Source organism: Pseudomyrmex gracilis, unplaced genomic scaffold, assembly GCF_002006095.1.
Source record: "Pseudomyrmex gracilis isolate BER0280 unplaced genomic scaffold, ASM200609v1 scaffold_22, whole genome shotgun sequence".
NCBI classification, from domain to species: domain Eukaryota; kingdom Metazoa; phylum Arthropoda; class Insecta; order Hymenoptera; family Formicidae; genus Pseudomyrmex; species Pseudomyrmex gracilis.
This window is the reverse complement of record NW_018020606.1, coordinates 751,249-764,621: the sequence shown is the minus strand read 5'-3', so window position 1 is coordinate 764,621 and position 13,373 is coordinate 751,249. Positions and strand designations below refer to the sequence as shown.

Here is a 13,373-nt window from a genome sequence, read left to right as displayed (position 1 = left end):
GTAGCAAGAGTTTATCTGCCAAAACGCTTATCAATATATTATCCTGTAGGAAGCACAGAACCGCGAAGCGTTATCTCGGAAAAATACCATGCAAATACAAGCATTATAATGTTGATACGTCGCACGTCACAAACGCGTTAATTTCTCTCTATTACGATGATGTGGTACGTGTGACATACATATGTGAGTGAAAAAAGAGACTGAGAAATTTAAAAATTAAATAAAAAGAATAATAAGTATAAAAACAGTGTATAATCGTATATAATTATAATATAATTATAATATATGAAGAAAATATATGTACATAATAAGAGATTTTTGGATTTTAAAAAACTCTCAATAAGCAAGATAATGAACGTTTACTGTTTATTGTTTTCCATCTTACATGATAATATAATGACAGGATAACAGTGAATTTCGAATTAAGTTTAAAATTGTCATATTGTGTGAATTGTGAGTCGCTTTTAAAATTTAATAAAACAATTAATTATTAATATTTAATAGAACAATTAATTATTTCAAATGTGACAAAGATTCGTCGTTAACAAAATTACCGACAAATTGTTGTCATATTTAAAACCATAAGATGTGATATGTGAATAAAATTATCTTAGTAAAAATTAAAGTGTGATGTATTACGCTGCATTCACTTTGCGATCAATATAATTTTATATGTTTTAATTCACGTTGATTATAAAATTTTATTGATCGCATATAATTTTGTCTTACGTTTAAAGCTATTACTATATTTATAAATAGCAACCGATTAAAAATTATGTGATAATTATAATTATAAAACTATGTAAGATTCTCTCTCCAAATCTTTCTTTCATTTCTCTATCTTCTTTCTAGAAATATTCAAGATTAACTATGAATCTAGTTAAGTACGTATTTTCAAAGAGTGACAGAACTAATTCTACTAGATTATACAATAAAAATCCAAAAAGATATGAGGCAGTTTTACAGTTGATATATCTTATATATGTATATATCGATATTTAATACTTTGGTGTGTTTATATGTTTCTTCTTCTCCAAAAGTCTCGACGTACTTATAGATGTAATAAGTTTTTTGTATATGTATATAAGAAGTAAAGAATACATATCCAAAAACTAGTTAATTTAAAAATTAATATAAAACAATGTAAGTTTTTTGTTTATAAAAAATCCATATCATGGCTATACATCTTGCGCAAACTTCTTATAAATTTATATTCGAATTTATATGACATTCATTATCTTCTGTCAGAAATAGTATTGCACGCGATTATTATTATACAATACGTGATTATTGCCGTTCTATATGTTATCATTTGTTAATGATTACACACAACGCAAATTGCATTTTAATCTTCTAAAATTTGTGATATTTAATTTGTAACAATTGGAAGACTATCTGTCTCTCTCTGTCTCTCTTTCTCTCATATTTTATCTTTATAACGTATATATTTAACCGTGTACATTACGTGCGTGTAAATGAATATGAATATAACAAATAGACACTAGGTGTAAAAATATTAAAAAAAAAAATTATCAATTCTCAAAAATATCATAAATCTCAAAAAACATAAAGATTATTTTTTATCTCAAATTGTCATATGTAGGAAAAATATATATAAATTGTAGATTGCACTTTGAAGAAATCGATAAATAAACTCGATTATCTTCTTTGTACAATGTAATCAAATCAAAAAAGTATTTGTAAGAGAGTAATACAGGTGATATTATAAATGTATATTTTTATACAATACGCGATATAATACGTTTTGATTTTATGCATAGAAGATAACACGACAAAGAATCTTCTCATTCTACGATATAAATAGGATGGCAGAGAGAAAAAGTGTTTACAAAAATATTGACAATAAGACAAAAAGTGAAAAAGAGAAAATTCTAGTGCTGATAGAATTTTCTCTCGTCTACATTTAAGTTTTCTTTCTACAAATTTTAAGTACATTAATTTTTTGTTTGTTTGTGATATGTCACTACTCCAATAGATCTATCCTGAGAGTAAAGGCAACCTTCTTTATAATCATAAACGAGCTGTCTACTTTAAAAGTGACGTAAGTCTCATTGATACATTATTACATCTGCGCATCGATTTTAATTTTACCGACAGTCAGCTTACATCATTTTCAAAAAAACAGTCTTATGTCACATCGAACTTATCGTCAATTAACGCTTACACTAACTAAATTCCGATTGTAATAAGAACTTTATTTAACCATGTGTTATATGTGTTTGTGTACAGAGAAATAAATAAAGAAAATAAATATAGAAATCTCTCTTTAGTGCTACACCAAAACTAATTGCAAGAGTAATTCCTAAATTTATGTGTTTAACACATACACACATAAAAACACACATTGGAAAAAAAAGTTTTATTAAAATCAGAATTTACGGATTGGCGAGGTTTTCTTGTAAGTCGGCAGATTAAGTAACGACGTAAGCATACATTTCTAATGGATTACGTTTTAAAATAATATTGCGAGACAAAAAACAATCAAAAGAGACCAGACTGTATGTCTCCTTAAAACCCTTAAACGTTACATTTCTTACTGTAACGATGCAACACAGTAGAGATCTGTTGCATGTTGAACTATGTCGAAAGTAAAGCTCTAAAATCAGCTCAGAAATCATGATATACTCGATTCGTTTTCTACCATTAATTCTCTGAGACGTCAGCACTGTGTGAACACGATATTACAATCGTCGAAACAATAAGTTATAATACAACTATCCCTCTGAGGCTACAACAACTTGAGAACGCATCAACAACGGTAGAAAAAAAGTTAATGCAAGTTAAAATTGCTTTTCTGTGTAAAAACCCTCGTTTGTATACTCGCTTCTTGTTGTGAATCGAATGCGTCGCAAGTGCGATTAGCACTATCAAAAATAGTACAGTTTTGACTACATCGTTTCTACTGACATTATCACTCATTTTATCTACAATTAATTATATCTCGTTCGTACTGTGTTTGATTAACAAATAGTAGAAAGTTCTATAAGGCCTGTTCTATCGCTCGCAATTTGTTGTCTCGACATTATCTTCGGCAAGACGACATCTATCTAATATTTCCGAAGAGTTGTGTCAGATCACCGTATCCTGATAAGCGGGCGGTCCGCTTAGTACGAACTGTCGCTGACTCTGGCGAACCACGTCGGTGCGATTTGGCACCTGCGGTGTCGCTCTGATACCGTGATAATTGCTGTAACTAGACCTGGCGCTAGCCGGTCGATTGCTGTAAAGATCTTCCAGGTCCTCCCCGTTCAGACTCTGCGTGCTAGTTTGCTGAAACGTAGGATTGCTTTGACCTTGCCACTGCATCGGGTTGAGTTCACCACCGGATGCTTGCCAGTTGTCGGTGAGGTTGCGTGTAGAGCTGGTTGCGTGCTGGTCCCAATCGACAGGTGGGCTCTGACCAGCTGGAAAGACGGACGACGTGTTCGAGTAGTTGTTGGAGGAATCTTGTTGGCTATTTGACGGCCATAGAACCGATGACGACACCGCCATATTCACCGCCTCCGGTTGCCAATTGTTGCTTCCGGTCGCTGAAGAGCTTCGGTCACGATCCCAACCGACCGAGATCCGATCGTAATTGAGCGTGTTCTGCGACAGCGAGTTCACATTCTGGTTCGTCAGGTTGCCAATGCAGGCGGCGCCGGTTGTATTGGCGTACAGGCTCTCCTGATGGTCCATAATGCGATTTACTGGGTTTTTGCGACGGGACTGGCGTACCGAACTGCGCCGCGTGCTCGAACGACGAGTGCCGTCACGGGAGATTACAGAGCGTCGTTTCACTCGTCGCGGCGTCATCGGCTTCGGTGACACGCTGTCGTCCTGCGCCGGTGGTTCCGGTTGCGAATATTCGATGCTGTACAGAGGCCGCGGCTGCTTTTTCTTCCGCTTAGTTCGTACTGTTGAAGAAACAGAAAGGATAAATTGTCAAAATCCTCTATACATGATTGATTCGATCTGTATGAAGGCGCTTTCTGTATTTTTTATTATTTGCAATAATCAAGAATTAGTAATCAAACAGATGTTAATAACAAAATTCATTACAAGTAAACTTAGTTACTTCATGTCACTGTTGTTTAGATTTTTTTACTGTTATGATTTCGACATTCATTACATGTACGTATGTACTTTTAAATATATTTATACTTATTCCTAAAATTGTCTCAAAAAATATTTTAATTAATGTAAAAGTTTATACTTTGCATTCTAAAATTGCAGATATTATAGTTTGTAAATATATTATTTTTTATATTATAGTTTGTAAATATATTATTTTTTAACATAAAATTACGTAGTGATTTTGAAACAAATTAACTTTTCTGCGAAAGCATATTGCTGGCATTAAAAAAATCAAAGATTTTTTATAAAAAACAAAGAAATACAAGAAAAAACCCTTATAAAAAAGATTTCCCAAATACCGCACAGAAGGAAGTTGTTAGATGAGGAATAGAAAAAAGTGTGAAGGGTTAATAAATAAAAAAGCAAGCAGGTAGCGGCATTGCATATTTATTGTTTTTACTTGACTGCAAAGTAAATAACGCGATACAATAGATTAAATACAAAAGATTAAGTAACATTTCTTTAAAAAAATATAAATATATGTATAAATGTATTATTCACACAAAAATTGATATTTTCGTGCATAATGTGGCGACATATATTTAATCCGAAATATTATAATCTGAAGTGACAAAGAAGATTGTGTGTTTGACATTTCTTTTTGCTTCTTTTTGATAAGGAAGAATAAATTTGTTTATATTTAATTTAGTGTCTTTTTTACGTAATGCAAATATAAGTACAATGCAAATATAAGAGTATGTGCGGCAATAATATGTAATAATTGTAATATGTATAATTTTTATTATACTCTATAATTCTGTGATGATCTATTTACATTTAACCATCAGAGATAATCTTATTATACATATACAATATATAAGTACATAAAATGTGCGTCTATATATAATTCTCAGAACGTATCTTACTTTCACATGGTTGTTCTCTATATACACAATTTTAAATATTTTTTTTTTTACTTTATTTCTCTTTTTTTGGCACGGTCTTTTTTTGTAATCAATATGTATATTTATCTACTAACACAAATTAATTATTTCTTATAATTCTCACCACATATTTTCTTCGAATATCACTTCAGATTTCGCATTATAAATTATCATAATAACGCAAAACACATCAGTCCTTTATATGAGAAACGTCAAAGCGTCATATAAGAATTTCATGTTAAAAAGTATAAATATCCAAAATTTCACGCACACGAAAGAAGAAATTCCACTTCAAGTTTCTACATATAATAAATAATTTACTTATGCAATATAATTGTGTATATTACTATACTCGTTCCATATAGAAGAAGACTACGTAGGCATTAACGGGGATCGAAACAAAAAAAAAAATACTTGATACTACTAAATTGAAAAAAGAAACCACAGCTACGCCATGCACTACTGTAAGAGAAAGGAATCCTAGCGCGTATTGTCACACATGGTTTTTTTAAAGTCTTTTTCAATATTCTACAGAACATAAAAAAAGCTTCATAGCACCGGTTTACAACTATAAAATAAAGCTATAAAAATAATAAGTTGCAGTCTAATGATTTTTTTTTATATAGAGTAACAGCTTAAAGCCCCTCTTTATGTTATATATCAAAGTTATAGTGTATTCTTACAGTTGTGGTGTATTATTCTAACAATGTCACGAAATCTGGGTACGTGGTTTCCGTCAATTTAAAGTTTCTCGTATGTATATATATATATATGTAAATATAAACTTAAAAAACTGGTGTCAGACAAAAGCTATAAAACTTCTCGCTCGGCTGATGCGTTTCAACCATGTAATTTACCAGCTTTACCATATACTTTTTTTACGTAACGTGCAATATAAAGTCTCTTAATGCGTTACAAGTTTATAACGAATCAATTCTCCTACTTTCTACAGAGCAATAAATATAATTTATATATCTTAAATAACATCTGTCCACTATATATATATATATATATCACAGTACATGTTCAAGGCGTATCAATAAATCTATGTGTATAAAGCATAAACACTACGTGTTACGTGTAGACCATATGTGTAAAATGATTCGATAATGTCCACTTCTCTTAATCTTTTTGTACAAATAAACGTGTGTAAGTAAACCATTTGATTTTTCTGCTTAGGAGCCATTGTGGTGTCGCTTGCTCAAGACAAAATTAATTTTGCAGCAAATTAATTCTATCGTTGCAGCTTGATTCAAGTTTTATTGCACTTATTTGTACGCGAAGAGAATACACAAGTGAAAAGAAAGTGGATAATTAATTCTGAATCATCCTACAGATAAATAAGCAACATTTATGAATTAGTGTATAAGTCACAATACACTTATTGTTTTGAACAAGTAAATGTTACTGAACACACACAGTTCGATATACCAGTCGATTTCGATAGAAAAGTGCGAAAGGGATATGTGATCGTCAATCAAGTTACGTAATGTTAGACAAACGTGGATCCTAATTTTTTAAATCGATCAGAGATCGATTGGATGCCTACGAGGGATTAACACTAATTGTTCTATCTATTTGGCAAGTATAGGAATGATGATGATGTTACACGTACCGCGCACGTAGATGCCAGTACGCGGTAGCGTAGCAAAGAAGTTCGCATAAGTTAATTTTCGTTACACTTCTCGCTGAAAGAGATAACAGAAGATCGTGGGCGAGACTTGGGCGCAGTTGATATTATCTGCGTATCGTGTTCGAAAGATGGGACAGTCAGTCGTGTGTAGTGAAGTCGATACGAGTCTAAAGCGTTGCTCGCGTACAAGGACAGAGGTCGGCTGTCTCGTTTCGATTGAGACGATGATCTCTCGTGCTCGTCTGATGTCGTCTGATGCTGATCAATGGCCAATTTCGGATCGGAATAGAACGATCTCAGAGGTAGATCGCGCACGTGATCGATAAAGACACGGGGTTTGACTGGGTTTCTCGTCTGCTTGGTAGCCGCGGCTGAACGCGATTTAACACGCGCGACCGGACTGTACCTTGACGAGTGCGGATAGTACAGTTTGTTTTTCTGAAATCGCAGCTTGGCGTTGCTATCCAACGAATCGTATTCGTCGTATACGGGTGACACGGGCCGCTGCATGTGGTTCAGACTCATGTAATCGACCATCGAATGATCGACATTTGGAAAATCGCGATTAGACACGCGACTGCTGTTGTTACTACGAATCGTGTCGTTCCTGAGACCGGAACCGCCTCCTAGCAATTTCTCGCTCCCACATTTTTTTGAAAAACTCGACTCACGATAAACGGATTGATGTGGGCTAACTGTGCTGGTCGGATAAGTGTTTTGGGAATTTTTGTAAGAGTAGGCGGGAAGAGTCGTGTAGCTAACGTACATAGGATGCACCACCGTGTGTTCCGCCAACCCAAAGTCATCACCTCCAACAAAGTCAACTGAAATATTATTTAAGAATCGATTGCATTAGATGAGGTTTGCTCGACGACAACGATAAGAGAATAAATACCGTGTTAAAAAAGAAGCGCATTGTGCGTATGCGACAAGTAATTTCGAAAATCTATGTTACGTCGAAACGTTTCGTCTAAACGTTTCACAAAGAAGAAACGCCTCGATCTCGAAACTTTCATAAGTTACATCTAACGACGTTACATGGCATAGTCTGCTTAATATACGTCTTGCATAATATAATTATTGTACAAATTTTTATGCAGAAATTAACACTCATATCGTACTACATGAAAAACGACGCAAATACCATTCCGTTCATGCGAAGATAAAGAAATGATCTCTCTATCTCATTAATATTGTAATAATGATAATAATGAAAAAGAATAACGAATACCAAACCTCAAGATGCAGGATTTACATTGCCGTATGGTCAAACACAATACATGTGTACATAATTCTGTAGCCTTGTAATAATTATGAATAATTACTTATTCGTGCCGAAAGATAGGACAAATATATATTGCGTGCAATTGACGAACATGATTAAGCGGACTTACCAAAATGGAGGATCAAATCCACCAATGAAATCAACTGTAACCGATAACCCTCTTTTCAAGCAATAATAGATAATCGCGTGTGCTTATACATAATGTAAAATAGTGAATATTAAACATACTTTCTTGATTTTTAATTTTAGTATTATTTCTAATCAAAGTTAAAAGGGATGTGCTCCTAGTAGATCGATTTGAGTGTAAAATTTAAAATTTTGTTACTGTGCAATTATAAAACAACATCTGCTATATTTTAAACTGTATAATATGTACCAATTAACAAAACAGAGAGATAAATTAATAAACCAAATCTAGCACTTACCCTACAAAAAATATATAGCGCTTACTCATAAAAAATTGCATTTAATTTCTATAATAATAGAAATAGTTAACTTTCTTCTCTTATTTTTATTACTATTTTTTTTAAATTAACGCTAATGAGGTAATTTAAACTGTTCATTTTGATTATAAAAAAATTTCAAATTTCTGTGAAAGTACGATAAACGATATATATGTATTTTTTTCCTCTTGCTATGATATTTAAACAGTAACAACAGTCTCATCTCATCTTTTGTCGTAAACCATATAACCCAGCAATTTTGAGAGATCATCAATGTAATTGAGAAATATTCCAAGAATTGAAATGCACATCCCAATCTTACCAAATGTTTGAACATATATAAACTATCCAAATACCCATTTTCATTCTGATTTATAATTTACAATCGCTAAGTCATAAAATATGATTGCTGAATCGCGTATATACTTACAGCTGTCATCTTCCTCAAGGAACACTTTACTGAGACAGATCCCACCGACGATCGCCATAAACTGGAAAAACAAATTAAACACTTGAACTTGCGAATCCGTGGCGAACCATATAACGCGACAATAAAATTTATATGGTCATTACAACAACGTAGCGTTGCATTCTATATAATGAATAACTTACACCTAACACGCATTGCGTCGCGGCATGTAAAATTTCGATCACTTCGTAGTCCAGTACGCAGTCCGTTACATTGGTGGGACGCGCCGGCCTAAAAAGCTCCGGTTCTGTCACGTTGTAAACGGCTTTGCAACCTGGCCCGTTTACGTACCACCATGAAAAACTACCAGTACCAAGATTGAGAATATCGCTATCCTGAAAGACAATCGTAATGTTATAACAATTTACATAACGATCGTGTTGCGAAGATATCCATGACGAAAGCAAATATTCAGATGCGTATCGTATGGTGTGTAATTACATTCCTCACACTTACTTTATCCAATATTCCTACGTTGAGGTAAAAACATATCATAAATATATTCCATCCTAGCCAAAGTGTATTCCACACACAATACTGAAACAGAAATTTGATCTTTTCAGAAAATTCTCACACTCAGAACATGTTACACAATAACGATTTTCTTTCTTTGTAATATTTGGCAATAACGTTTGCGTTAAAAATCATTGAATCATTTACATACTACTATGATATATTTAGGTCTATATTGAAAGGCCCCAAAACATCCTAAAATTACGAAGATGATGTTGAAGAAGTTGACCAGTATCGGGGCCCACATAAACCCCAGAGAATCGAAAACTTGCCGTTCTATAGTAGTAATCTGTGAATAAAAATAAAGCAATTTAATATTAATTAAATATGCATTAAAAATATACAATGTAAGATATAAATTCTTAGCGTAGAAAATGATAATGGAAGTAGCGACAAGCAACTCAATTTCTCTTAATTCCTTTTTGTGCGTCTTCTTAATCTACGACAATTGTGAGAGTGCGCCCTATGTTCTAAATACTGGGTTAATTACCCTGAGTCATAGCTTTCGATGACACTACATAGTTAAATATGGGTTTATCTGTTACATAGTTATGTACGTATAAAATAATGTGTCTGACGGTTTAGGTCTTTGTTTTCTTCACACAGAAAGTTTTGTTTTACAATATTTTTATTAATATTATATTACATAATATCTTAAAATTATTATTGTAAATATTATTACGTGTACAAATAATTATTTTATTGACATAAGCTTTTATGTAAACTTGTATTTCTTATAGTTGTGTTTTTAATTCATACATGTGTGTATGTATACATCAGAGCATACAATTCTGTACCCTTTTCATAAAAAAAATTTATATACGTATATAAGTATTTGTATATACATTAGTGCAAAAAATTGCTCCGATATCAACAATTGTTTACAAAGCGATGTAATCATAGTGTATTCTTACATCACGGATGTGACAAATATTGGAATACATGTTTTTTTCGTGTATATACGTCCAAGATAAATCGCGCAGCTCAGGTCGATAAAACGATACGATATAATCGAAGTGCGCATCTACGATAAGAAAAACGTGGTAACGGCGCTCTGCGCCTTTTCCAATGGACGCCGCGCAAGTGCGCTGACGATGGAACAGCGTGACTAACGGAGTCGTATCGCATCCTAATCGCGGTATTTGCAAGAAAAAGAAAATATGACTCAGTCCGCGAATAAAAACGGTGTGACGTACAAATATTCTTGAATGCGGCCGATTTATTGTAACGCGCAGAACCTGTCGAGGCGAGTTTTTCCGCGTGCGGATATGTAGATCAATTAACAACTCACTAATTGCAGGCTGCATATCGTTAGTAGAAAGTGCCTTCTACTGCAAATTCCCATGTCATTTGGCCGTGCCACGAGAACGGATCTCACGGCAGAATTTCGAAGAGAACGACGATCGGAGCAATTTTCGCACACTTCATCACTACGACGGCACGTTTTTGTACATCATAGCCGCCATTTCGATCTGTCCGTCTTGCTCTCATACAGACACTTGTATCCTCGTCACGGCCGACGTACAACTGCCACCACTGCTGCACGTGTAACCGATCTTCCACCCTCCTAATACCTTAGGCGAAGATGTCACGTGACATCCTCAGTCGACAAGCAAATTCGACGACTTGCTGTGTGCTGCACGGTTCTTTGGTGCCCTCTGTTCCAGTGCAACGAAATCTTTGTTGCACTATTCTCACGTAAATTTTAATTAAAATAAAAAAACTAAATATATATATTTAATTGGTTTTCTCGTGTTAATTGTATAATCTGTGATAAACCAAATAAATTAAATAAGATCAAACTCTACTGCCATGAATTTTTGGCGATGCGGTTTGACAACAAATACAAATAAATAAAAAGTGATTAAATGTGGATTAAACAATTGTTACAAAATAGAATTATAAAATAATTTTTTCGCGAAAAGAGAGGACTTGCGTGGATATAAATTTATTATTGATATATTTTCAATTGCAAGATGGCTTGACCGCACTAGAAGAGGCGTCACTGATAATCTATAGTATATGACACGTAACACGTAAAACTATAGACAGACTGAAAATCTATAGTATATGAGTAACTTTACTATGAATTTTCAGTAGCGGCAGTAAATATCGGAACGCAGAAGAGCAACTAAATGAATAGATATATTATTCGATAATATATAATCGATAATCGTATTACACATTGCTATATTTATGCTATTAAATGTCAGAATATAAATGAATCAATCAAAACATGTGAGCACTGTATTTTTAATTTCTAATAGCAAAAAAAGTATTTAATCAAGATATTGTTTGCTGCGATAACGTGATAAATTGCTGTTAATCACAAGAATTTTTATAATATTATATAGAAGATTTGTAATTTATGTTCTTTTAAATTAAATCAAACCATCAAAGACTGTTGAAAGCTGCTAGAGAGTGAGTCTGTGTGTGTGTGCCGTGCTTATGATGCTATTATTTATGCACACGTATTTTCAAAAGCGGTAAAAAAACTTATTTGAAAATTTTTCATCCCGTTATCAATATTCAATATAATAAGAAACAGGCGCGCGGAAAAATCGACAAGAGATAAAAAATATTATCCAACTGAGAAAGAAAAGAAAAAGATAAAATCGCGCGTGTTTTATAGACAATTGCGAACATCGCCGTATATTACTCGAGAATGAGAAGAAATACAATTCAGAAAAAAAGGAACATTTTTTGGATCGAAGAGATTTCAAAATCATCGGTAGCTCTTCGAAAGTTCGAACGTGCAAAAACGACTTTGCATAGCAAATCTGTCTCTGGTCTCCAGCAAGCAAATATCAATACAAGCCAGTCAAACAAAACGCGTTTGTCGAAACAAACGTTCTCAAATTTTTAAAAGAGGTAACATCACGCGAACGTTTCTCGCGCAGCTTCAACTTATTCTTAAAATTTATTAATTATTAATCTTTTAAATTAACAAGCGTACGTATCGTACACATTTTTTGCAGATACGGCTCTCCTAAAGTGTAACGAAGGCACGTTCCGCGTGCGCAAGATATTCGGAGATGGCAATTGCATGTTCAGAGCGATCAGCTACATTTTGTGGCGAAATGAAGACGAACACCAATCACTCCGAGCTATGGTTAGTTCAACGCGATAAACACAAATTATTATGATTAATTATTATCCATAACTATTTTAATATTCGTGAAAAATATCGCGGAAACAAAAATCTATCGCTGATGAACAAAGTCAAAAATAGAATTGCGACGAGCGAGAAGCTCAATAATTCAATCAAACAGACGCCCACCTCCTACGAGTGGCTGTTCTCTTACGAGATCATCTTGACAGGAAGCGATAATTGATGTACGACGACGTGTGTAAGAATCATATGGGTGATTTTGACAGGTTGTGCAGCACATTAAGGACAATTGGCGCGAATATGGTCCGTTTGTGATGGCCGAGTGGAACATTTCGGATTGCCAAGAGTATTACGATTACATGAGTTTAGTGGGCACGTTTGCCAGCGAGCTGGAGTGTACGGTGGCTACTAAGCTTTATCACATGAATCTCTCAATCTATCGAGAACTCACTGGCAGATACGAACTCGAACTGGTCTTTCACAATCGTCTGAACGTCTCGTACGACACCGCGAGACTCCTGTTTATCGGATGCTCCGAAAACGGTCACTACGATGTGCTGTTACCGTGTAGTTCAATGTCAAATCTTTATATAAATTAGCAAGTAAATTAAATAACAATTAGAATAATTCTAATGAATTCTGATTCTCACGATCAAATGTAAACAATATGTATGTAATATTTGTTAAAAAACTTAACCTCATATTGATCTTTAATATTTTTTAAAATACATTTGATGTACTTTATAAATACGTTTTGTTGTGGAGCACTTATGAGAGAAAAAAAATATATGCAAATAAGAAAAACACTTACTGGAAGGTAATTACACATTTTTATCTACCTAAAAGATAAATTGAAAATAAATTGTTTTTAAATAAAAAAAGTTATACTTTTAAATC

The 13,373-nt window shown here is 33.6% G+C and overlaps 2 protein-coding genes across 6 annotated transcripts; one reads left to right on the top strand and one right to left on the bottom strand.

Annotated features, from left to right (window-relative positions):
- Positions 1–391: 391 nt before the first annotated feature.
- Positions 392–11,016, bottom strand: LOC109851886 (sodium/potassium-transporting ATPase subunit beta-1-interacting protein). Of its 3 annotated transcripts, none has more exons than XM_020422419.1 (7): positions 10,656–11,013; positions 9,516–9,653; positions 9,308–9,388; positions 8,995–9,186; positions 8,813–8,873; positions 6,834–7,478; positions 394–3,917 (listed from the first exon to the last, which is right to left on the bottom strand). In XM_020422419.1, exons 1-7 carry the CDS (start codon positions 10,707–10,709, stop codon positions 3,091–3,093), a joined length of 1,998 nt encoding a protein of 665 aa, XP_020278008.1. In that variant the 5' UTR covers positions 10,710–11,013; the 3' UTR covers positions 394–3,090. The 3 variants fall into 3 exon arrangements, with proteins under 3 accessions (XP_020278005.1, XP_020278008.1, XP_020278006.1); XM_020422417.1 differs by lacking the exon at positions 6,834–7,478 and adding an exon at positions 8,049–8,082 and having other exon boundaries at positions 3,848–3,917; positions 10,656–10,989; XM_020422416.1 differs by lacking the exon at positions 6,834–7,478 and having other exon boundaries at positions 392–3,917; positions 10,656–11,016.
- Positions 11,017–11,564: 548 nt separating this feature from the next.
- LOC109851917 lies at positions 11,565–13,286 on the top strand. 3 transcript variants are annotated; one of them, XR_002249951.1, is made up of 4 exons: positions 11,565–11,785; positions 11,997–12,235; positions 12,343–12,476; positions 12,743–13,286. XR_002249951.1 is itself a non-coding variant. In XM_020422522.1 (3 exons), exons 2-3 carry the CDS (start codon positions 12,411–12,413, stop codon positions 13,073–13,075), a joined length of 399 nt encoding a protein of 132 aa, XP_020278111.1. In that variant the 5' UTR covers positions 11,920–12,235; positions 12,343–12,410; the 3' UTR covers positions 13,076–13,286. The 3 variants fall into 3 exon arrangements, 1 of the variants encoding a protein (XP_020278111.1); XR_002249950.1 differs by having other exon boundaries at positions 11,565–11,850; XM_020422522.1 differs by lacking the exon at positions 11,565–11,785 and having other exon boundaries at positions 11,920–12,235.
- The last annotated feature ends 87 nt before the right edge of the window (positions 13,287–13,373 follow it).

What these genes read in the sequence shown, in the direction of transcription:
- LOC109851886 (XM_020422419.1), bottom strand. Translation starts at nt 10,709, where the DNA reads ATGGGAATTTGCAGTAGAAGGCACTTTCTACTAACGATATGCAGCCTG. An exon ending in CCTTGAGGAAGATGACAGCT is followed by an intron (nt 7,479 to 8,812) that starts GTAAGTATATAC and finishes ATAATATTTCAG; the next exon opens with TTGACTTTGTTGGAGGTGAT. An exon ending in ACCTCTGTCCTTGTACGCGA is followed by an intron (nt 3,918 to 6,833) that starts GCAACGCTTTAG and finishes TTTCTTCAACAG; the next exon opens with TACGAACTAAGCGGAAGAAA.
- LOC109851917 (XM_020422522.1), top strand. Translation starts at nt 12,411, where the DNA reads ATGTTCAGAGCGATCAGCTACATTTTGTGGCGAAATGAAGACGAACAC. An exon ending in ACCAATCACTCCGAGCTATG is followed by an intron (nt 12,477 to 12,742) that starts GTTAGTTCAACG and finishes TGATTTTGACAG; the next exon opens with GTTGTGCAGCACATTAAGGA.